The sequence below is a fragment of the Rhincodon typus genome, chromosome 1 (assembly GCF_021869965.1).
Source record: "Rhincodon typus isolate 14 chromosome 1, sRhiTyp1.1, whole genome shotgun sequence".
Lineage (NCBI taxonomy): Eukaryota > Metazoa > Chordata > Chondrichthyes > Orectolobiformes > Rhincodontidae > Rhincodon > Rhincodon typus.
Genome location: NC_063332.1, coordinates 174,542,893 through 174,569,108, shown reverse-complemented (window position 1 = coordinate 174,569,108; position 26,216 = coordinate 174,542,893). Strand labels below are relative to the sequence as shown.

Sequence of the window (26,216 nt, the reverse complement as noted above, 5' to 3'; positions counted from 1 at the left end):
TGCTCTCTTTCATAGTGAGAGGATTTGAGTATCGGAGTAAGGATGTCTTGGTGAGGCCACACCTTGAGTATTGCAGTTTTGGTCTCCTAGTTTTAGGAAGGACATTCTTGCTATTGAGGGAGTCCGGCGAAGGTTCACCAGACTGATTCCCGGGAATGGCATTTGAAGAAAGACTGGATCAGCTATGCTTGTATTCGCTGGAATTTAGAAGAAGAAGTGGGGGGCATCTCATAGAAACATATACAATCCTGATGAGACTGGACAGGCTAGATGCAGGAAGAATGTTCCCAGTGTTGGGGAAGTCCAGAACAAGGGTTCATCGTCTAAGAAGAAGGGGTAGACCAATCAGGACTGAGATGAGGGAAGATTCCGTTACTCAGAAAGTTGTGAACCTGTGGAATTCTCTCCCACAGGAAGCTGTTGGGGTCCGTTTGTTAAATATATTCAAGAGGGAGCTGGACGTGGCCCTTGCGGCTAAAGGGATCAAGGTGTATGGGAAGAGGGCGGGAATGGGATACTGAGATTGCACGGTCAGCCGTGATCATATTGAATGGTGGTGCAGGCTCGAAGGGCTGAATGGCCTACACCTGCACCTATTTTCTATGTTTCTGTGTTTCAATCCAGATCCTAACCAGTCACTGAGTAAAATCTTTCCCTCATCTTGCCTTTGCCTCTTTTTGCCAATCACCTTAAATTGGTATGCTCTGGTTCTTAACTCTTCTGTCATTGGGAATGGTTTCTCTCTATCTACTTCATCCAAATACACACATGATTTTGAATGCCTTGATCAGATTTCAACCTTCTCAAAGGGTAACAGCCCTAGCTTTACCATCCTACACTCATAACCTCATCCAGCTTAGTCCATGTTTCGATTTTGGTCCATGTGACAAACGGTGTTCCCTAACCACAGACTCCGTCCCTTTCCATGGCAAATGCCCAAGGCTGAAATATTCACAACCTGTTGCAGTTGACCACAATTTGAACTTCCCAACCACCTTATCAAACCAAAACCAAGACTTACTTCCACCTCCATTTTATCACCTATCTCTGGCCTGCCTCAATTTGTCTGCTGGTGAAACTATTATCTGTGCCCATGTTACGCCCGGATGTAACTATCCTAACATCTTCCTGTCCTACCTCTCACATTCTAACCTCCTTAACCTTGAGGTCCACTAAAATTCTGCTGCCTGTGTTTTTACATAAACCCAGTTCTTATCACCCATCTGCTTTCTCACCAATGTTTATTGCCATTTAAGCAATGCTACAATTTAAAGTTCACAATGTTTACAACTTCCCATCTTGATTTCACCTCTTCCCTCATTCCATATCTCTGCAATCTCTCACGCACCACAACCTGACGTCTGCATTCCTCTAACGTTAGCCTCATAAGTATCAACAATGTTAATCACTTCATGGAAACCTCCTGTGGATGACCACCTCTCACATCTCCTAGCTCCCTCTCCTACCTTCAGCTAATGAATCAGTGCTCCTCAATGTTGTACACCACTGGGTGGAAGCCCTGAGGGTGGCAAGGGTACTCTGGGTGTAGAACTTTAAAATCCATAACAGAGAATTTGTCGGCACCACACTACTGACTGAGTGTGTCCTAAAGGACACAGCTGCTGGATTGGGTCTGTGGCGGGTTTGAAAGAATCAACAAAGGGGAAAAACATGCTTAATTTTATCTTCACCAATCTTCCTGCCACAAATGCATTTTTCCATGACAGTGTTCGTAGGAGTGACCACCACACAGTCCTTTTGGAGATGAAGTCCTGTCTTCACATTGAGAATATTCTCCCATCTTGTTAGGTGGCATTATCACTGTCCTAAATGGGACAGATTTCAAACAGACCCAACAACTTAAAACTGGGCATCCATGAGATACTGTGGGCCATTAGTGGCAACAGAATCGTGCTCCAACTCAATCTGCAAGCTCATGGCCTGGCATATCCCTCACTTTGGCATCACAATCAATTCTCCCAATTTGTCACAGGAGGCTGTGAGGATGGATATGTCCAGTGACCAATGAAGGGGCAGTGAGGTCAGAAACCTCCCTGAATATGTTTGTTAGAGTTGGATTCTGAACTCACAAAACTGCTGGGGGAGAATGCTGTGTAGCACTACCATTCCCTCCAGAATAAGAGAGTTTTACTTCGAGCAGTAACAGCAGACTCGTGTAAAATCTTCAGAAATGCACTTTGTGTGACAAGAGGGAGTGGAGCTAGAAAGAACTGTACACCGAGCAAAATATTTTTGTGCAATCTGTCTTAGCAGATACCGCTACAGGTTGTAAGTTGTATACTAATTGTTTTCTTGCCGACATTTGTGTCCTGCTCTGGGAGGACTTGCAGCCAGTTTCAGGCCTGTTTGTATTTGTATTTATGTATATGTTGTACATCGCATTACACTTAGTACACTCCCAAACCAACTGGACCACCATCAAAGTTTTAATCACTCAAACCAGCTCTGCTGTGTGACATGTTACTAGTGTTATCTCAAGGCAACTGCTGCACTTGGAACTGTGGAGACTCCCAGGAGGGCAGCAGAAACATATTAGGTATGTCCCCAAATTATCCCTGAAGAGGTGAGACATCCCCTGCCATTTCATTGGAAACGCTAGCTAGGAACTGACCAAAATGGAGGATGCTGATGTGGTAACACACATGACACACTGAGAGAGTTTACTATGAGGTGGAGGCTCAGAGGAAGTGCGCATAACTCCAAACAGTTTGTCAACCCAACTATTCAAGCACTACCTGCCCTGGAGGTAGTAGCAGAGTTTGCAGTTTGTGCACTGGATATATCAGCCATCTCACAACCTGTGGAACCAAACTGGAAGCAGATCATCCTTGATATTGAGGGACTGTCTAAGAATAGGAGTACATAGGATATAGAGCACGGAAACAGGCCATTTGGCCCAACCAGTCCTAGTTATTGTTGATGCCCCACTTGAGTTCCCTCTCTATTACTGCCCGCGTGTGTGTTTACAACAGCATGATTGATTGTTATCTGGTGTGTAAATTCACAAAAGGGACAGGTTATGACTGAGTGTGTGTGTATTCACAACAGAGACTGTTACTGAATGTATCTATTCGCCACAGTGAGCGAGCGTGTGTTCACAACAGATGTAGATGTGAGTGTAGTCAGTAAAGCTGTCAGAGAGGAAGAGGCGGTGCCGAGTCTGTTCGACAGAGGGAGGAATTCGTTGCAGACACGCAAAGTCTTGTCAAACAGACAGTCAAAATATTTGAGAGCGACAAGGACCTGAAAAGCGATAAATGGAGTAGAGTGAATGCTCCTGCGTTTCTGTTGCCCGTTATTCCTGGAGTAAAGAAGCTGAGCACCGCATCTAGAAGGTGAGAGAGAAGTCCTGTCCCATTGACAGAGAGAGACATCAATCCGGTGGGTGGTAGGGGATTGGATGTCAGGAATAAAATAAAATCAAGACACCATGTTTATTTTAATGTAACAGTTTCGTTGTAGATTGTATTTATTTGCCTGATATCTATCAGGGGGTCATTAATGTATCTATTAATTGTGCAACTATGAATGCAGGGATTTGGAGAGGTTGTTGCAATCCCCGAATGATGTTTTTGATTATTTATTTATCTGTTAGTTTGGGGAGTTTGTAGCCCGTGTGTTTCACAGTTTTATTGCAGTGTAACAGCGTGAAGCGGAAAAAGGGAGCACAGTGACTATTTAACCATGGATTACAACCCAGAGCCACGCCGTTTTTTCTCAGTGTTCACAGCCCTGGCTCTGCTCTGAGAGCTTCACAGCATACTCCCACTTCCCCCCCACTTGCCCCCCCACTTGCCCCCACCCCCATTCTCTCTCTGATCACTTTTCCTTTGCTTCCACCCCCACACCCTCTTTCTGTTTCCTCACTTCTTCCCACCACCTCACTTTCCCTACTTCCTGCTTCCCCTGCTCTCAATCCCCACTCTCCCCGTGCCCCCCAACCCTGCAACCTCGCCCCCACCACCCACTCCACTCCTCCCATCCCAATCCCATGCACTGTTCCCCCCTCCCTTTCTCCTTCTCTTCATCTCCATATCTTACTCTTCTTCCCCTCTGCCTCCAGCTTTCAGTCCCCCATTGGTCCAGTTTTCCCTCAGAAGCCAGACATGAATCAAACTGGATTGCGACACATTCCTTTCCTAAAGAACATTTGTCAGCCAAATGATACGTAATGTGTATCTCACTTCTATTATCATTATGCAACATAATTTTTTCCAACTCACTAGTGTGCGGTAGTAGTAGTTACAATTCTCAAGGGGCTCCTGAAAAGACTTGAGTATGTGACAATTTGCATCACTGAAAGAAAACCACTTGCTGTGAAAGGGAAAACGTTCCTTGTGCATTAGCACAATTTTACATTGTTTGTGTGTCCAGACAGTGGGTGCACAATGGGGCAAACACTTTTTAACTTGTAGAGGTAGAAAAATAAGTACATTCCAGAGGCACAGTCTATAGAAAATGAAAATGTAATTAATTTAACAAGTGTGGACTTTAGTTAATTCACTCTGTTACAACAATAGTGGTATGCGAGTGAGAGGTGACGGTGAAAGCTAACTATAGCTGTTCACGTGAGGAAACAGCTTTCCAATGCCAGTTAATGCACTCCCTTCTCTGATTTATTTATAACTTATGGTGAATGCAACAGAGATGTGAGATAAAGACCATGAGAATATTTGGAATACACAAAGCCATTTCAACTGTCCTAGGTGGGTCTTTGAAAGAGTTGACCCATCAGCGCCACTTCATAACCCTATCATAGAGTCTGCTTGAAGAAAGTGTCTTTTGAACGGTTCTAGTGGACTAAGGTACAAATGTTACCTGCAGTGAGTGGGTCATACAGTCATACAGCATGAAAACAGACTCTCGTCCGTGCCAAACAAGTTTCCTGAACTAAACTAGTTGCATTTGCCTGTGTTTGGCCCATATCCCTCTAAACCCTGAGATAACAAGGTGTAGAGCTGGATGAACACAGCAGGCCGAGCAGCATCAGAGGAGCAGGAAGGCTGACGTTTCGGGCCTAGACCCTGCTTCAGAAATGGGGGAGGGGAAGGGGATTCTGAAATAAATAGGGAGAGGGGGGAGGCGGATAGAAGATGGATAGAGGAGAAGATAGGTAAAAGGATGCCTACCCTGAAGAAGTTACCCTCCTCCCTCCGGAAAAACCTCAGTGGATCTCTCTCCCACTGCACCTCTCCACCTATCTTCTCCTCTATCCATCTTCTATCCGCCTCCCCCCTCTCCCTATTTATTTCAGAACCCCCTTCCCGTCCCCCATTTCTGAAGAAGGGTCTAGGCCCGAAACGTCAGCCTTCCTGCTCCTCTGATGCTGCTCGGCCTGCTGTGTTCATCCAGCTCTACACCTTGTTATCTCAGATTCTCCAGCATCAGCAGTTCCTACTCCCTCTAAACCCTTCCTATTCGTGTACTTCTTCGAATGTCTTTTAAATGTTGGAACTGTACCTGCATCTACCACTTCCTCTGGCAGTTCATTCCACGTACGAACCACCCTCTGTGCCCCTTAGGTCCCTTTCAAATATTTCTCCTCTCACCTTAAAAATATGCCCCCTAGTTTTGAACTTCCCTACCTTAGGGAAAAAACCTTTTGCAATTCACCTTTTCTATGCCATTTGGATCATTTTTGAGCACACTGTGTGTTAAGAAATATTTCCTCATTCCCCCTCAAATGCTTTTGAATTTATAATCTCTACTTAATTACCAATTAACAGAGGCATTTTCCTTCTTTACACATTTATATTTCTAATCTGTTTTAGGAATTTAGGTGATTTCATTCAGAACCCAGCTAAGATTCTCTAGGTTAGCCCAGTTGGATGGATGGCTGGGTGGAATGCAGAGTGATGCCAACAGCTCAGATTCAATTCCTGCACCAACTGAGGTCATCTTGAATGTCCCATCTACTCGATCTCTCCCCTTGCCTGAGGCTCAGTGACCTTCAGATTAAACTCCCCACCAGCTGCGTCTCTCTAATGCGAAGGCAGCCCTATGGTCTACTGGGACAGTGGTAAATTCAGGGATATTTTCTAATCAACCTGTTCAGAGATGCCACTACACACACCTCTGAAGCAGATGGGTCCAGATTGTGTCCCTCCCTCTGGACCAATCACTGTGTCTCAAAAGCCCTCCTGTATGGTGACTTTACCTAAGGTAACTGTATTTGGATAATTTTGCCAATAAAGAATTTCTACCATCTTTGTTCTTGGCTGTGACTGAGTCGATTCTAAACTGCTCTGGTTGTTGGTAATGCTAGGGCATGAGTGGATCAAAAGCCAATTGAAATTCCAGCCCGGAAATTCCTCAGTTTTCAAATTCTCATGTTTGTCTCCAAATCCTTCCATGACCTTGCTCCCTCCGTCCCTACCTCTGAAACGTCCTCCAATATTAGCACCATCTGATTTCTCTGTATTCCTCCAATTCTGGCCTCTTCAGCATGCCTGATTTTAATCACTTCACCACTGGGTGCTGTGCATTCAGTTGCCTGGGTCCTAAAAGCTGGAATTCCCTTCTCTTTGCCAATCTTTTCTCTTTTAAAATGTTCCCTAAAACATTTCTCATGTGCCCTGAGGTTTCCTTATGTAACTTGATGCAGGATGATCTGTGAAAACATGCTGATTTTTATATGGAGGTAGATGTTGTGAACTGCAGATGTTGGAGTCAGAGATAGTGTATAAGGAGTCATTGGGGGCTGAGTACGCAGTCTTGCGGGACACCTGTGCCGAAGATTGGCATAGAAGAGGTGTTGTCACTTATTCTTATTGATTGCAGTCTATGGGTCAGGAAGTTGAGGATCCAGTTACAGAGGGGGAAGCTGAGACCAGGTCTTGGCATTTGGAGATGAGTTTGACAGCAGACATGAATCAAGATGCTGACCTGCAGTGAGACCAGCGGTAGAATGATCCCACAAACCACAGTGTGACACATATGCATGGAAAGAAGCTGATTGGCAAGTAGGACTAATGAAATAATGAGTCTTTAAATAAAAGTCTTCGGTTTGTGTTTAAGTCTCCAGTGGCATTATCTCATTTTTTGCAAAATAAAAACTGCTTATGCATTAGATTGTGACTGAGGACAGGAATACTGGAGATCGCAGCGGTCGGGTGGCATCCATGGAGAGAAGGCGGGCCAACGTTTCGAGTCTGGATGACTCTTCATCAGAGCTGAAGTGAAGTGTGGAGGGGGCAGCATTTATGCAATAGTTGTTGGGGCGAGCATGGGGTGGGGAGGGTGGAGTGCTGGGGGAGAAAGGATGTTGATAGTTCAGATTAAGTGATTGGAATGTGAGAATGGCAGAACAATGGTGTGTCCAGCTGCCAGACTGGAAAGAACAGACCGTCTCACTTCACTGTCCTTGGCATGCTGCAATGGGGATTCACTTGAAGCATGCTGGAACCAGAGTGTGGCAAATTAACTAGGGTTGTAGACAGGGATTTAAACTAGTTATAAGGAAGGAGGGTTTGAGAGAGGGGAAACACAGGCTTACAAAGCAAGAGAATATGGCAGACTCACAGGACTCTTCTTTGGATAACTATAGCCATTGTGGGATAGCAAGGGAAAGAGTATGCTGACAAGGAAAATAGCAGTAAATAGGGTGAAAGTGCAGCGGCAGCAGCAAAGGCATGGCTCCTCCTGGCGTTCAGGTCTGAACCCAACACCATTCCTTGTGGCACATCATTGGTCACAGGCTTCCAATCTGAACAACAAGGGTGTTCCACCATCCTCTGTCTCCTACTGTCTAGCCAATTTTGTACCCAATTGGCTAGCTCTCCCTGGACCCCATGTCATCTAACCTTACAAACCAGTCTACCATGCGGAATCTTGTCAAAGGCCTTGCTAAAGTCCATGTAGACAGCATCTACCACTCTGCCTTCATCAATCTTCCTGGTGACCTCTTCAGAAAACTCAATCCAATTTGTGAGACATGATTTCTCATGCACAAAGCCATGCTGACTTATCCCTAATCAGTCCTTGCCTTTCCAAATGCGTGTAGATCCTGTCTCTCAGAATCCTCCAACAATTTACCTTAGAAGACCTTTAGAAGACAAAGGATGGTAGTGGATGGAAAATATTCAACATGGTGCTCAGTTACGAGTGGTGTACCACAAGGATCTGTCCTGGGTCCTCTTCTATTTGTGATTTTTGTAAATGATTTGGATGAAGGAGTGGAAGGGTGGATTAGTAAGTTCGCGGATGATACAAAGGTGGGTCGAGTTGTGGATAGTGCAGAGGGCTGTTCAAGGTTACAAAGGGACATTGATAGAATGCAGATCTGGGCTGAGAAGTGGCAGATGGAGTTTAACCCTGAAAAGTGTGAGGTGATTCATTTTGGAAGGACAAATTTGAAAGCAGAACACAGGGTTAACGGAAAGATTCTTGGCAGTGTGGAGGAGCAGAGGGATCTTGGGGTTCATGTCCACAGTTCCCTGAAAGCTGCCACCCAGGTGGATAGAGTTGTTAAGAAGGCATATGGTGTGTTAGCTTTCATTAATAGAGGGATTGAGTTCAAGAGCCATGAAGTTATGCTCCAGCTATACAAAAGCCTGGTTCGGCCACATCTGGAATATTGTGTCCAGTTCTGGTCGCCTCATTACAGGAAAGATGTGAAAGCATTGGAAAAGGTGTAGAGGAGATTTACCAGGATGTTGCCTGGAATGGAGGGAAGATCTTACGAGGAAAGGTTGAAAGAGCTAGGGCTTTTCTCTTTAGAACGACGAAGGATGAAAGGTGACTTGATAGAGATGTACAAAATGATCAGAGGTATAGATAGAGTAGACAGTCAGAGACTTTTTCCTAGGGTGGAGGTAGCTATTACGAGGGGACATAGTTTTAAAGTGAGTGGAGGTAGATATAGGGGAGACATCAGAGGTAGGTTCTTTACTCAGAGAGTGGTAGGGGGCATGGAATGCATTGCCGGAGAGGGTAGTGGAGTCGGCCTCATTAGGGGCATTTAAGCGGCTCTTAGATAAGCATATGGATGATAGTATAAAGTAGGGGTGGAGGTTAGATAGACCTTAGGTTTAGGGTAAAAGTTCGGCACAACATCGTGGGCCGAAGGGCCTGTACTGTGCTGTACTGTTCTATGTTCTATAACACAGTATGGAGCTAGAGGAACACAGCAGGCCAGGCAGCATCAGAAGAGCAGGAAAGTTGACATTTCAGGTCGGGACCCTTCTTCGGAAATCCTCAAATTTTCTGAAGAAGGGTCCTGATCTGAAATGTCAACTTTCCTGTTCCTCTGATGCTGCCTGGCCCGCTGTGTTCCTCCAGCTCCATACTGTGTTATCCTCAATTTTTATGTAGTATTTTTACTGTAGCACATGTTGTTTGAAGCTGATAAGGAAATAAATGCCATTATATAAAAATGGGGATTATGATAGCAGGTCACCTCAAGCGCTTTACACTAGGGTTAGGTTTATGTCAGTGAAGTAGTTTTGAAAGATGAATCACTGCTGTATTGTCAGTGGAGCCCAGAATCTGGATTTATAGAGACAAAGAATTTTTATAGCAGGGAAAAAGGCATATGGATTACATCAACAGCAGTACCCTCATTTACACACGTAGAAGGAAGAGCACTGGCAGGATTTTCTTTCAAATGCTCAATAACAGTTGAAACCTGTAGAAAGATGGCACAATTAGGTTGCATAGATTAGACAAGAGATTTTACAAATTGGTTGACCTGGTTTACACCTGTTGGGAAGGTTTAAAATCAGCTTTCTAAAGTTTTAAAGAGATATGCTGTAACAGCTTTTCCAATATCTTGCTTTAAAGGGACTAAATTGTTAGCATAGCTCTGTTTGTAAAGTGGACCCACAATATACATGAATATAGAAGGACAAATTGGTTTTATGTAACACAACCTCTTCTGGAGCCCATTTCAAGCCAAATGAAATTATTGTTTGTCAAAGAGGTAAGTTGTTAGAAACTTCCTAAAGGAGGGGTGAAAAGTGGAGAGATCTAGAGAATTCCAGTGCTTAGGAACCAGGCAGCTAAAGGTACAACTGTCACTGATGGAATGATTTAAATCAGGAATGCTCAAGGGACCAGAATTAGAGAAGGGTCAAGTCTCCGAAGTTTGGGGGAATTTAGAGAGAAAGTGCATTGCTTCCAAAAAAAGCAGCTACACTTATTTTACAATGTTGTTAGGGACCGGTCGCTGATTTTAGTTTAAGATAGACAAGGCTTAAAATCCCAGGTGCTTACCAAGAGAATAAAGGCAAAATATTCTATAATTTTGGACAAATTAAACTTTACTATCAAGTTTGTAAAAGTAAAACAATCTAAAATATAAATACAGTGTGTTAGAATGAATTAGAATATGAATATAAGACAAACTGTGATTAAACGCTCCACAAACTACATTTTAAACAGTCAATGAGGTCAAAACAGATCTCACCCAGATATTAGTAACTTCATGCGTTACTGACTTTCATGAAAACTTTGTCCTCTTTGCAAGAGTTTCTGTTTCTTCACTTCAGTAATCTCACCTAGGCAGTTTCTAAGACCAAGCTCACCAGGACTCCAGAGACAGAGAAATGTCTAATAAAAACCGAAAGAACTGCAGATCCTGTAAATCAGAGACAGAAATAGAAATTACTGGAAAGGCACAAATGTCTAATTTTTGCATACTTTCAACTTTTATCAAACAGCTAGCTGCAGTGTTGTGCTGAATTCCTCTAAGCTCCAGCCTTTCTCAGCTGCGTTAAGAAAATGAAGCTCGGTGGACTTCCTTCACCCGACTCTCAGCTGCACTGGTTTCCAATGGCTTCCTCTGCCTGAGATTTACTAACTGCACTTATGCCATTTGAAGCCACTTATTTGCTTCAAAACTCTTTCGGCTTTAAACAGAATATTCGTCTCTTTAAGCAAACCATCCGTCCCGAAGACTGATGCGTTGCATCAAATAATACCTCCCATGAGCTGCTTGCAACAGGCAAGGTACAGAATGTACTCAGCCAGGCTGACCTTACATAAGTTTCAACACCGTTTCCAACATTAAATGTGATTCTACAATTGGACAACATTTACTGGATAACATCTGCTGTGCAGAAATTATGCTGACAAGCAAGTTGCGATTGTAATTTAGGCTCACAATATGATGCATATGCACATTCTGGAACCCACATATATTAATACACAGGGCACAATTTTTGCAGATAGAAATAACATGTACGTTCATGGCATGTGTTGCAGTTCAACAAAATAGGTAACAGCCATTTCTCAGTTCATTTCTTGGGGCAATGTCTAACAGCACGGTGGCTCAGTGGTAGGCACTGCTGCCTCACAGTGCCAGGGACTTGGGTTCGATTCCACCCTCAGGCGACTGTCTGTGTGGAGTTTGCACATTCTCCCTGTGTCTGCGCGGGTGTCCTCCAGGTAGTCTGGTTTCCCCCCACAGTCCAAAGACGTGCAGGCTAGATGGATTGGCCATGCTAAATTGCCCATAGTGTTCAGGGATGTGTAGATTAGGAGGGTTATAGGGGGATGGGTCTGGTTGGGATGCTCCAAGGGTCTGTGTGGACTTGTTGGGCTGAAGGGCCTGTTTCCACACTGTAGGGATTCTATGATGCTATTCGATAAGAGTTAAAGTGCATGGTTTAAAATTTAAAGCTTGACAGTTTATTGTGGATCATCATTAATTGATGCTTTCTCCATAGCAAAGCCTCAACCAATCAGCACTCTTGTCTTATGTCGGGTATAAAAGTTCATATCCCTGTTAAGTTTGTATTTCTTCTGAATTGCCCTGATGAGTGCAAGATGAAAAGCTTTCACAAAATGTGCCCATTTTTCTCAGCAAAACTCAGGTTCTGAGAATGACTGAATTATTATTTGCAGGTCTGTAATTGCTGTTTATTTTCTCTACCTCCTTCCTTAAACAAAAGGGTTACATTTGTAACTTTTCCTGAAAGATTTTAATATAATTTATCTCTAACTCCAAGCCAAACAATGTTCCAGACTATACTTCTGTTCAGCAAACCCACTTGCTGTTTCATGATTCCACCTTTCTAGCTTAAAGCTACAGGGCTTTTAAGTGTAACAAACTTCCAGATGCTTTAATTGCATTTATTCCCATTATCTAGAATTAAACTGTAATCCTAAATGTAAAAATTATATACTTAAATAATACCCGAGCTATGAACTAGATATTTGCAACAGATAGGAAGCAGCGATTGTGTCATGAATCCTCCAAAATATTTTTTGGACAAATTGAAACTGTAGCATTGTAGTTTTTGGCTATGTCAAAATATACTATTTCATAACAGCATGTTGAACTTTTGTTTGAAAAGACACATGGTGTATAAATTGCACCAAGCTATTGCCCTAAGAAGGACCTTTGCTGCACTCTGGCATTAGCTGTTGTCAATTTTGTCATGCTTCTTTGTTAGTATTGCTGTTCAGTATTTGAGCAGCATGATTCTTACAAAAATTCAGTATACATTATTTGATGTTCTACTTTAAGCATGAATAGTGCAGTGTAGTTGCCCAATTGACACTTATTCATGTCTGCAGAGAGTGGGGATGTGTCCCTTGATTCTAAAAGGACTTGTCAGGGTAGACACAGACTATATTCAGCTTCTAGGGAATCTGGAACACAAGGACACAGTCTTCAGATTGGGGTAAATAACTTAAAACTACAATGAAGAGAAATTTCCTCGCTGAGGATATTCAGTTTTTGGAGTTGTCGACTCAAGGGTTATGGATGTTTCCTCGTTGTCCCTATTCAAAGGTTGGATTGATGAATCTTTCAAGAAATCAATTAAGATGGGGAGATGGCGGGAAAATGGAGTTGGGACCGATCATTCATGAAGGGGCTTTGGAGGCTCAAGGGGCCTGTATGGTTTATTCATAGAGTCATAGAGATGTACAGCACAGAAACAGACCCTTTGGTCCAACTCATCCATGCCGACCAGACAGCCTAAATTAATCTGATCCCATTTGCCAGCATTTGGTCCATATCACTCTGAACCCTTCCTATTCAGATACCCATCCAGATGCCTTTTAAATGTCGTAATTATATCAGCCTCTACGACCTCCTCTGGCAGCTCGTTCCATACATGCACCACCCTTTGCATGAAAACATTGTCCCTTGTGTCACTTTTAACTCTTACCCCTCTCACTTTAAACGTATGTCCTCTAGTTTTGGACTCCCCAAACTCTGGGAAAAGACCTTGTCTATTCACCCTATCCATGCCCCTCATGATTTTATAAACCTCTGTAAGGTCACCTCTTAGCCTCTGATGCTCCAGGGAAAATAGCCTCTGCCTATTCAGTCTCTCCCTATAGCTTAAATTCTCCAACCCTGGCAACATTGTTGTAAATTTTTTTTGAACCCTTTCAAATTTCACAACAACCTTCCTATAGCATGAACAGAACTGCACACAGAATTCCAAAAATGGACTATTCAATGTCCTGTACAGCCACAATGTGACCTCCCAACTCCAATACTCAATGCACTGACCAATAAAGGCAAGCGTACCAAATTCCAACTTCACTATTCTATCTACCTGTGACTCCACGATCAATGAATTATGAACCTGCACTTCAAGGTCTCTGTGTTCAGCAACACTCTCCAGGACCTTAGTATGAAATGTATAAATCCTGCCCTGATTTGTCTTTCCAAAATGCATTAACTTTCATTTATCTAAATTAAATTAAACTTCATCTGCCACTCCTCGGCCCATTAGCCCATCTGATCAAGATCCCATTGTACTCTGAGGTTCTTATTTCTTCATTCACAGGATGAGGGTGTCGCCCCTAGGGCAGCATTTATTGCCCATCCCTAATTGCCCAGAGGGCAGTTTAGAGTCAACCACATTGCTGTGGGTCTGGAGTCACATGTAGGCCAGACCAGGTAAGGATGGCAGTTTCCTTCCCCAAAGGACATTAGTGAATCAAATGGGTTTTTTCCGACAATTGGCAATGGATTCATGAACATCATTAGACTCTTAATTTCAGATTTTTAAAAAAATTTAATTCAAATTTCACCAACTGCTGTGGCAGGATTCGAACCTAGCTTTCCAAAACATTATTTGGGTCTCTTTATTAACAGTCCAGTGATAATACCACTAGGCCATTGCCTCCCCAGTAATCTCCTTTGCTGTACTACCCCACCAACCTCCGGATCCAACGCATCATCCTCCGACACTTAAGCCATCTGCAATCCGACCCCACCACCAAAGACATTTTTCCCTCCCCACCCTTATCTGCTTTCTGGAGGGACCACTCTCTCCATGACTCCCTTGTCTGCTCCACACTCCCCTCCAGCCCCACCACACCCGGCACTTTTCCCTGCAATCGCAGGAAGTCCTACACCTGCCCCTACACCTCCTCCCTCACCCCTATCCCAGGCCCCAAGAAGACTTTCCACATCAAGCAGATGTTCACCTGCACATCTGCCAATGTGGTATACTGCATCCGCTGTTCCCGTTGTGGCCTCCTCTACATTGGGGAAATCAAGTGGAGGCTTGGGGACTGCTTTGCAGAACACCTACGCTGGGTTCGCATTAAACAACTGCACCTTCCAGTCGCGAACCATTTCAACTCCCCCTCCCATTCCTCAGATGACATGTCCATCCTGGGCCTCCTGCAGTGCCACAACGATGCCACCTGAAGGTTGCAGGAACAGCAACTCATATTCCACTTGGGAACCCTGCAGCCCAATGGTATCAATGTGGACTTCACAAGCTTCAAAATCTCCCCTCCCCCTACCGCACCCCAAAACCAGCCCAGCTCGTCCCTGCCTCCCTAACCTGTTCTTCCTCCCACCTATCCCCTCCTCCCACCTCAAGCCCCACCCCCATCTCCTACCCACTAACCTCATCCTGTCCGTCCTCCCTGGACTGACCTATCTCCTCCCTACTTCCCCACCGACACTCACCTCTACTGGCTCCATCCCCACCTCTTTGACCTGTCTGTCTCCTCTCCACCTATCTTCTCCTCTATCCATCATCTATCCGCCTCCCCCCATTTATTTCAGAACCCCCTTCCCTTCCCCCATTTCTGAAGAAGGGTCTAGGCCCGAAACGTCAGCCTTCCTGCTCCTCTGATGCTGCTTGTCCTGCTGTGTTCATCCAGCTCTACACCTTGTTATCTTATCTTTCAACAGTATTCAGGACCTAGCATCTTTTCAGTTAGTCTTAAACCTTTGGAGGTTCTGATGAACTCCTCATCTAGAACTCGCATTATGTTAGTGCACGTTTGGCATTTTTCATGGCTGCTTCAATATGTTTTGCTAGTCCTTCCATCCCATTTATGATGTGGAGTTGCCGGTGTTAGACTGGGGTGGAAAAAGTCAGGAGTCGCACGACACCAGGTTTATAGCCCAACAGGTTTATTTGAAATCACAAGCTTTCGTAGCACTGCTCCTTAGTCAGGTGGAGTGAGAGAGAAGCACACAGACACAGAACTTGTCGGCAGAGAGATCAAAAGATCCCTATCTCTACTCCAGAATGGAACCCATTTGCAACCCAGGGCCTCCATACACATGGGTTGTGATTGTGTCCCTGCAGTCCCAGCAATGTAAATATAGGCTGAGAGTTTTGAGTCAGGTTGCAAATATGCTTGGACGTGCTCTTTCTCCTAAGATGATGAGAAACCTGATTACATACTACATTACTGCATGGCATCTGCAAATGTTATTGTAAACATTGGTTTCACTGTACTTGAGTAATTTTGCTCATTAAATTGGAATATCACTTCCTTGGTTCTGCCATCACAGTTGATTGTGAGCACATTCTCAATTACACTCGAGTAAAAGTTGATTTTCTGCAAAAGTTAACCTTCCCCTGACTGTTGGCTAAAAGGTATCTGACTCTTTTACACTTGCCATCCATTGGATGCTGAAATAAAACTTGCCTTGTGCAAACCTACGCATTTGAAAATTGCTATTCAGCTCCTTCTGATTGTGCACGATGATAAAAGTTACTACTTTGGCACCACATGTGCCAGTCGAGGGGGTAGGGTTAGTGAGCCTTCGACCTGACAACTCTGATCAGCTGATGTACTGCTGTAAACCGTCGGGTAGTGAGAGGGTGGATTTCAATTGCTCGATGATATTCCTTGCCTATATGTCAACCTCTTACTTTATAGTTTAAAAATTTAATCTCAGAAATCCAACTTGACTATTTTGTACGCGTGTAGAACCTTTTCGTGACTGCAGAGTTCCCCACTGTAGTGCTGTTGCTGTCATAATTTGGGTAAATCTTACGCATAGTAATGTTCTACAAACAGCAATGACAAAAATGACCATTTCATCAGATCTGTTTATCCTGTTGTTTTGTTCAGGACACCAAGGGTTTGCGAAGGAACGTGGCTTGGGTCTGGCATTTTCTGACTTAAGGGAAGGAAAGAAGTGAAAAAGTCAAGAAGACCAAATCATAAGGATAGACTACTGGGCCTCTCTGACCTGTTCCACCATTCCATTAGATCACTGTTGATGTGTATCTCAACCCTATTTTGTTACTTATCATTGAATATGTTTGCTGAACAAAAATTAACCTGTTTCGGGATCTTGGTAGTATAATGGTCTTTTATGGAAATGTTAAGATTTTATTCCCGACTGTGGAAGCATGCAATGATTTGGAGGAGAAATCTGTTTGCAGGAACCCCTTTATAGCAGTGATGCACAGGATCGCATCAGTTCCCCAGACTAGAGTGTGTCTAGGGTCATAACTCACACGATGTCTACTGTTGATATCATTGGAGAAGGCAGTGTGGATAGCAGTCAGGGATACTGCCTGCCCTTGGGATTTTTCTACACAAATAAACACAGGGCTGTCATACAGGAGGCATGGTGGCTCAGTGGTTAGCAATGCTGTTTCACAGTGCCAGGGGCCCAGGTTCAATTCCAGCCTTGGACAATTGTCTGTGTAGAGTTTGCACATTCTCCCCGTATCTGTGTTGGTTTCCTCCTATGCAGGTTAAGTGGATAGGCCTTACTAAATTGCCCATATTGTTCTGGTATGTACAGGCTAGGTGGGTCAGCCGTGGGAAATACAGGGATAGTGGTGAGGGTGTCTCTGGGTGAGATCTGTTTGGAGGGGCAGTGTGAATCTTGTTGTACCAAATGGCTTGTTTCCACACTGTCAGGGTTCTATTTTGATTAACAACTGAATACCGGGTCCTGATACAATTCCTGCTAACTATAACTGGTAAAGATGAATTTTTTCCCAGTTGTTTGGTTGTTTTAATGTTTCACAGATCTGTGAAATGTGTTTTAATTTATCTTTTATCTGTTTCCAGAGTTCAGTGCACATTTCTGGTCTTCATTGCAAAGAAATTGTTATAGCACCTTAGGAGGTCATTTGGCCCATCATGTCTGCATTGGTTTTCTGTGCAAGCAATTCACTTGGTGTCATTTTCATGCCTTTACCCCTCAAACCTGCACGTTCATCTTTTCCAAGTAGCACACTCATTCCCCTTTTAATGTGTCTGTTGAACTTGCCTCCACTACATTGTTGGGCAGTATATTCCAGGTCCTAACTACGCACTGTGTGAAAATAATTTTTCTCCTGTCTCCTTTGCTTCCTTTCCCAAATATATTAAATCTGTGCCCTCTTGCTGTTGATCCTTTGATGGGAAGGACGTTTTTCCATTTCACTTTTGTCCAGAGCCATCATGATTTAACTATCTCAATCAAATCTCCTGCTTTCTTCAAGTATATAAACATATGCTAATCACTAATAAAATGAATATGAAATTCAGGAGAAATATCTTTACCCAGAGAGTGGTGAGTGTGTGAAACTCCGTACCATAGGGAGTAGGTGAGGCATAAACGCATTTTAAGGGGAATCTGGATAAACACATGGATATCAGCGTTTTGCTGATAAGCTGAGATGAGATCTACTGGACTGAATGGTCTGGCCATGTGCAATAAATTTTATGTAATTGTATGTTTTCTTGAGCTTAGATTAATTTGAGATAAAACTATATTCCTTTAACTTAAATAATAAAAAATTCAGTACTTTGTTTCATCACGGAAAAGATTTCCTGGTCATTGCTTGTGACTTCACTATTCAGATTTTATGATGTTTTTAGATGCTATAAACCATAGGGAAAGGCACTAAGGAATTATTTACAGGACAGTAAATCTGAAAATCCTTATTTTGTGTTTCATACATCAGTGGTAACGGGATATCATGGATGACAGCAGCGCCATCAGAGAGGTGCCAATGAATGATGTATCCATTACGTTGGAACAGACTCCTCCAGAGCCAGCCACACATTTGAAATCTACAGGATCGACAGTCAGCTTCTACAACATTTACTACAGGGTGAAAGTCAACAGTGGTTTACCATGCTGCCGTAAAATCAATGTGAAGGAAATCCTAGATGGAGTCAAGTATGTATTTACAATCTTCAGTTTGGGTGGAATGGAGCAGTAGTGATGATTTCAGTGTTTAATTACAACTTGCCAGAATGCAGTTTATCATGAAGATGTACCAAGTGTACAAAAGGGAATATAGCATCATCACTTTAAAAAGTGGAGAGGTGCTGGCTGAAAATATGCGTGGAAATGCAAGGCCTCTGTCTCAGGGGAGTGCGGAAAGAAGGTGAGAGAAGGGGAAGCATCAGAACATATCTAAGGCGGCACGGTGGCTCAGTGGTTAGCACTGGTGCCTGACAGCGCCAGAGACCTGGGTTCAGTTCTACCCTCGGGTGACTCTGTGTGGAGTTTGCACATTCTCCCCGTGTATGTGTGGGTTTCCTCTGGGTGCTCCGGTTTCCTCCCACAGTCCAAAGATGTGCAGGTTAGGGTGGATTGGCCATGCTAAATTGTCCATAGTGTTCTGGGATGTGTCTGTTAGGTGGATTAGCCATGGGAACTGCAGGGATAGGGTTGGGGGTGAAAATGGGTGGCATGCTCTTTGGAGAGTCAGTGTGTACTTCCATACTGTAGGGATTCTAATGATTAATGCTGGTGACTCGGAGCACATCTATAGCAAGTGTTGTTGCTTGAGGAACTCCAGCTCAGAGTTGATGAGCTGGGGACTGAGCTTTGAATGCTTGCAGTAAATCAGGAAGGAGGAGTGTTGCCTGGACGCTGTGTTTCTGGAAGCCTTTACATTTATAATCTCAAATTTGGTCAGTGGTTAGGGACAAGAGGGTGTGACTCCAAGGGGGCAGACAGAGGGATCCAGGAGGTAGTGCTGAAGGAACCTTAGCCCTTGAGTTTGTTGAACAATTTGAGATTCTTGCTCTCTGTGTGGATGAGAGTGGAGGTTGTGGGGAGGTTGACCAAACTGACCATAGCACTATTCACTGGGGGGGCAAGAGGGAGCTAAAAGAAATGTAGTTGGACAAATGTATTTGGAATATTATGAACAGTTGTTATGAGCCTTGTATCAATGGAAGGATGTGCTGGCTTTGGAGGGGGATCCTGAGGATGAAGAGTGGTTGAGGACTTTGGGTCTGTATTTGATAGAGTTTAGAAGGACGAGGGGGATCTGATTGAAACTGACATACTGAGAGGCCTGGATAAAGTGGACGTGGAGAAGATGTTTTCCCTAGCAGGAGAGACTAGGACCCAAAAACATAGCCTCAGAGTGAAGGGATGATCCTTTAAAACTGAGATGAGGAGGAATTTTTTTCAGCCAGAGGGTGGTAAATTTGTGGAACTCATTACCACTCATTTAAGACAGATATAGATAGATTCTTGATTAGTAATGGGATCAAGGCAGGAGAATGTTGTTCAGAAACATATCAGCCATGATTGAATGGTAGAGCAGACTCGATGGGTTGACTGCCCTAATTCTGCTCCGATATTTTATGGTCTTATTGAATAAGCTGCTTTTAAGAGACCATAATTGTTCATGTCAACTGATCCCAATACATTGTCATTTGCTTGCTGTCCTGGAGTCCAGTTTTACAGGTTTTTCTCTCCCTTCACTATTAATTTAAACAGTAAACACAAAAAAAACCCAGAATGTTCATTCCATCTGTGCATAATATTAAGCAGGAGCAGTTAAGAATTACCCCTGTGAAATGTGGTGCCTCTTTCTGTGTTTGTTTCCCTCGTGTTTCTACATGCTGTTTCCCCAGCTGTTGCAACTTCACATGCTGCTGGGTTTCAACTGTGGCTACTTCAGGATCCTGTGCTTGGTGAACTGTAGCAACTTTGGGCTCTGAAGGCCTGGTTGGACTCAGCAGCTTCTTGGTCTGGACTGGGCCTGTCTGGCCTGGTTGGTCGTATCACACTGAGGGTACTAGCTTGAAGGGGAAGCAAGCATGTTATTGTCCTGATTGAAGACAGCAGGCACCTTTTCCCTGGAGCAAAAGTCACTGTCCTGGTTCTGTGCCTCACACTCCCATGGCACCACGTGTAAACTAGGTTCAGGAGTGATGTATTCTCTGCTAGTCCCTGTCAACACTGGCCCTCAAAGGCAACATGGCAGTCATCTCAGCTTCCTTGGTGCAGGGTGAATTCATATTTCTGAATTGTGATTTTTTTTTTTTTTTTTTTTTTTTTTTTTTTGCAGCTATCCTGTGCTTCACTTTTTTTACTCTACGTGCTCCTTTAGTCATACTATTTTCTTGGCTTTCTGAAGAAGGGTCCTGACCCAAAACATCAGCTTTCCTGCTCCTCTGATGCTGCCTGGCCTGCTGTGTTCCTCCAGCTCCACACTGTGTTCCCTCTGATGCTGCCTGACCTGCTGTGTTCATCCAGCTCCACACTGTGTTCACTCTGATGCTGCCTGGCCTGCTGTGTTCCTCCAGCTCCACACTGTGTTATCTCTGATGCTGCCTGGCCTGCTGTGTTCCTCCAGCTCCACACTGTGTTATCTTCTTTCTTGACTTGTTCTTTTATAGTCTCTGTTCATAATATACTTCAAACTTTATTTGTTCCGTTTGACTTATGTAGCTGTTAAACTGTGATTCTTAAATTACTGGTATACAAACTCTCTTCAAGCTATATTTTTCCTTTTTCTGCCCTTTATTCCTAATTTATTCAAAATGGCACTGTCTCATGGTGACAAATGAAAGCTTTTTACTGTATTTTATCATATTTTTTTTTAATAGAATCCCCACAGTGTGGAAACAGGCTATTTGGCCCAACAAGTCTGCACAAATCCTCCAAAGAGCATCTCCAGGCCCATCTCCCTAACCTACCCCTGTAATCCCACATTTCCTACGGCTAACCTACACATCCCTGAACACTATGGGTAATTTAGCATGGCCAATCCAACTAACTCCCACATCATTGGACTGTGGGAGGAAACCGGAGCATCTGGTGGAAACCCACGCAGACACTGGGAGAATGTGCAAACTCCACACAGACAGTCACCCGAGGGTGGAATCGAACCCGGGTCCCTGGTGCTATGAGGCAAGCAGTACCATCCTTGAATAAAGCAGATAGAAGATGGCAATGTTCCCTCAGCCCTTCCTCTAAGAAAAAGTTACCTAGCAAATCAAAGAAAACCTCCTAAATCTGATGGAGAAAAACGAGAGCAAAGAACTGCTGTAAGTTCTCCTCAGAAGGAGTTGGGAAAGAGAACTCCAAGGGAGAAAACAAACCAGAAATAAAATCCAAAGCGAAAGATGAAGTTTTAGAAGATGCTGTCACAGATATTGAGAGTATTCTTAATGTAAAATACATGTGACAATAAAATCAGATCAAACAATAACACCAGCTTAGATTAATGTGATATCTTTAATACAGTGAAACATTGCAAAATGCTTCATGGGAAAGATGTTATCAAAGTTTGATAGGAGTCACGCAAAGATATTGGGGTCAAAAGTTAGCAATGAAAATTGAGATTGGTCAAGTCCAGAATTGAAGAATGCTGAAATCTCTGCAGGTTATGGCCAGCGGAGGCTATAGAGGTAGAACAGAGTGAGATTGGGGAAGGATTAACAAATAAACATGACTTTCAAAACCATTGTCATTGAGCCAACGTTATTTAGTGTGTACGGAGATGATAGAGGAATGGAATTTGGTGTATGTGGGATACAAACAGCAGAGTATTAGATGAACTTGTTTGTCTATAATTGCATCAGAATTTTTTTATGCCTGATTACTGAGCAGAATTTTATTGAGAGTTAATAATTAAGTATAACTTGAACTTTTATGAATGAATCTTTAAATGACGAGATGCTAATAAATTAATGCACACAGGTATTTTTCACTAAAATTGTGCTGTACTTTTATTCTTTTTTAAAAGTCTCAGTTCTGGTATATTTTCAATTAATTGATTTCCCTCTATTCTATTTTCTATCTTGGAATTGTTCTCTTTGGAGAAAAGAAAGCTGAGAAGAGATCTGATTGAAGTGTTGAAAATCATGAGCAGTGTGGACAGAGTAAATAGAGTGAAAATGTTTTCACTCATGAAGGAATTGGAAACGATTGGGGACAGATTTAAAGAAATTAGTAAACGAGGTAGCAGTGATATGAGAAACATCGAAACTAGGAGCAGGGATAGGTCATTCGGCCCTTTAAATATGCTGCATCATTCAATTTGATCATGGCTGATCCTCTGTCTCAATGCTATGTTCCTGCTTTCTCCCCATATGCCTTGATGCCTTTAGGTTTTAGCTATCTCTTTCTTGATTATATTCAATGACTTGGCCTCACTGCCTTTTGTTGCAGAGAATTTGAATGGTTCACTACACTTTAAGTGAAAAAATGTTTCCTCGTCTCAGTCCGAAGTGGTCTATCTTGCACCCTGAGACTGTGTCCCTGGTTCTAGACTCCCCAGTCAGGGGAACATCCTCCCTGCGTCTAGTCTGTCCAGCCCTGTTATAACTTTACATGTTCAATCAGATCCCCTCATATCCTTCTAAACTCACTAATGAATGTCAGTCCAATCTAACCACTCTCTCCTCTGGGCTGTCCTGCCATCCCTGCTTAGACAACCACTATGGCAAGTATAACCTTTCTGAGGTAGGGAGACCAAAACTTACCCCTGTCTAAGCCATGGCTGCATGTTCGAGTTGAAACTGACATCTCTGAGGAGGAATTAAAACAGGGCCCTATCTTATTATCCCAAGCGGATGGAACAACAACATCCAAGGCTCAATTTTGAAGAAAAACAGGAGAGCACTCCCCAATCTCCATTTATCCTACAACCAACATCACAAAAATAATAACTACATATCCATCCTATCAAGTCCTCTAAGAATCTTGTATGTTTCAATAAGTTTGCCTCCCATCCTTCTAAATTCCAGTGAATACATGCCCAACCTACTCAATATCTCCTCATGAGGCAGTTCCTCCATACTTGGGTTCAGCCTCATGAACCTTCGCTGGACTGCCTCCAATGCCAGGAAATCTTTGCTCAGATAAGGGGCCCAGAACTATTCACCGTAAAACTGTGGTCTGACTAGTGCCCAATAGGGTTTTAGCAAAACCTCACTACTTTTATTCACCATTTCCTTTGACATAAAGGTCAAAATTCCATTTGCCTTCTCTTTTTACCCACTGAAGCTGGATGTTAGCTTTTCAGTGATTCATGCACAGAGTCCAAGATCTCTCTAAACTATAGCTTCCTGCAGTATTTCTCCATTTTAAATGTTATTCACCTCCCCTAGCCCTCCCCTCAAAGTGCCCTAACCTGACAATTTTCCGCATTATGTTCCATTTCCTAAATTTTTGCCCACTCGCTTAACCTGGTCAATATGCCTCTGCAGGCTCTTTGTGTCATCGTCACTACTTGCCTTTCTACCTAATTTGTGTCATCTGCAAATGTGCCTATTGCACATTCATTTTCCTCACCAAAGTCATTTAATATATATTGTAAATAATTGTGTCCCAAGTACGAACCACTGCGTCACCCTGAAAATGCCTCCCTTATCCCAATTCTGTCTTCTATTGGTTGGTCAACTGTTGAAGAAGAAGATGTCTCAATGCAGTGAGTGGTTAGGGTCTGGAATGCACATCTAAGAGTAAAATGGAAGCATATTAGTTTGAGGCATTCAAAATGGAATTAGATAGTTAATTGAAAAAGAATGATCAGGTTTCTGTGACAAAGCAGACAATTGGCACTGGGAGCGATGCTCATTTGGAGCCTAATGCAGACTCAGTGGGCCAAATGGCCTCCTGCACGGTACCAATTCTGTCTTTATTCGGTGTTGCATGGTACACCTGTGGGTTCCGTTGTATAACCTTCACAAGTACAAGTCATAAGCTACATGATTTATGTAAGGCATATTATTAGGCTGTTGTTTTTCTGAAAGTAAATCTTGACTAACGTTCACAATATTTACATGACCTGTGTTTCCTTTATGTTTTCCTCAGTGGTATCATGGGACCTGGAATGAACGCTATCCTAGGTCCTACAGGAAGTGGAAAGTCTTCGTGAGTATCTCAGTAATACAGAATTGTATTGTGTCTCCCACCCTAGCCTGTCTCACTGGTTACACCAGTGATTATGCTTCACAAAAGCTTCATCCCATCCCTCTTTATTTCAACCTTACTGCAGATCTTTCTGCTCCTTTCTCTCTTATTTGCTTCTCTTTGAAGGCATCGATGTTCTTCTCCTCCATGTCTTAATGTGGCAATCATATTCACTCAAACAGTGACAGTTTTAACTCCCAAAAACAAAATGCTGTCCAGGCTGTCATCGGTGAAACTTTCAAAACTGGAATTGATAGGCTTTTATTAGCTAAGAAATATTAAGGTTTCTGGAACGAAGGAGGATGGATGGAGTTAAGATACAAGAGAGTCATGATCTACTTGAATGGCTCGAAAGGCAGAATAAGTGCCTCATGCTCTTACGTTCCACGTTCTCACCAACGTGGAAATACAAAAAGATTCACCTGAATTCTGTGGTGAATTAATTAGCCCAAAGTTTAGAGAGTTGGTGGGAACGACATGAAACAGGAGCAATGTTTTTGGACGATTTCATCAAGGGACAGAAAGTAGATGAGAGATAGGAGGGAGCTGCAGAGAAGTCCCTGGAGACGCCAGAGGTAACAGTACATTAATGATCCGGCCTTGGGAGGTTATATTAATGAGGTTTTGAATTGTTGAGCTATCCTTTTGAAATGTCTTACTTTTATAGGTATAGGTATGGTAGAACTGTGGAGCCTGTATTAAATTTATACAGAATAGACGGAGTCTATTTGGTTCATTGTGTTTTCTCTGACTCTCAGAAAGAACTATCGATAATGTTATGATCTTTACATGGTCCTGTTGTTCCTAAATAAGATAGAGTGAGATTGTTGAGGAAGAAAATGGACACTAATTCATAGTTGAAGCAGACTGAGTATACAGACGTTTGATAATTTAGGACTAATACTTTCTCAAACAATCATTCATTGGAAGTGATATTTCCAATTACAATAGAAATCCAGTGCAACTGCATGAATAATAAAATTCCTATCTTCTATTTTTAGCTAGCAAAGTGAGGATTTAAATAAAGACTTATCTGTCTCAGAATCCCTGAGGCCCTAATGTTGGACTATATTAAACCAATTTTTAATATTTTTTTCACTATATTTTCACAGCTGCTACTTGGGTTCAGTGACAAGAACCCCTTTTTCAGTAGATCTCAGTTACTAGTTAGCACAGATTTTTTTTTAAAATCTGTATTTAAAACTGAACATAATCTGGTTTGAAGAGTTTGAAATGACTGTCACATAGCTTTGCAGGCTCTTCACATTTCCTGAAACTGAGCTTCCAACCCCATAGTCAATCAATTATAATATGTATTTCCATATTCATTGTTACCATTTATTGCAGAAACTTTTATTCACATTGTTGGCAACTCCAGAATCCACTGTTCCAATTCTCTCTTGGGTGACCTTCCACCCTCTATAAACATCAGGTCATGCACAGTTCTGCTGCCAATTTCCTGTAGTACCTCCGTTTTACATTTCTCAGCTCAAGTTAATTATATGAGCCTTGGCTTAGTGGATAACACCCATTCTGAGTCAGAAAGTTGTGGGTTCTAGTTTCATTCCAGATATTTGAACACAAATCCAGGCTGTTAGCACCAGTGCAATACTGAACAAATGCTGCACATTTGCAAGTGAGATGTGAAACTATGACTCGCTTTATTGTCTCAGATAAACATAGGATCTCATTGGCATTGTTTGAAGGACGGCCAAGAAGTCAGTCAATATTTAATTCTTAAAATATATTACCTGATGATTAACATATTGCTGCATGTTGGAGGTTGCTGTGTGCAGTTGGCTGGGGCGTTTCCTACTTTATAACAGTGGCTACACTTCAAAAGTACTTCATTTGG

The 26,216-nt window shown here is 42.9% G+C and overlaps 1 protein-coding gene across 2 annotated transcripts in view; it reads left to right on the top strand.

Moving 5' to 3' along the window:
- Positions 1-3,028: 3,028 nt before the first annotated feature.
- Positions 3,029-26,216, top strand: part of abcg2a (ATP-binding cassette, sub-family G (WHITE), member 2a) — a 73,437-nt gene continuing 50,249 nt past the window's right edge. Inside the window, exons 1-3 of one of the 2 annotated variants that reach the window (XM_020533941.2) lie at positions 3,029-3,356; positions 18,153-18,370; positions 24,263-24,322. In XM_020533941.2, the coding sequence (XP_020389530.1) occupies positions 18,168-18,370; positions 24,263-24,322 (263 nt within the window). In that variant the 5' untranslated portion in view covers positions 3,029-3,356; positions 18,153-18,167. The remainder of the gene's footprint in view (positions 3,357-18,152; positions 18,371-24,262; positions 24,323-26,216) is intronic. The other variant, XM_048619917.1, reaches the window with a different exon arrangement.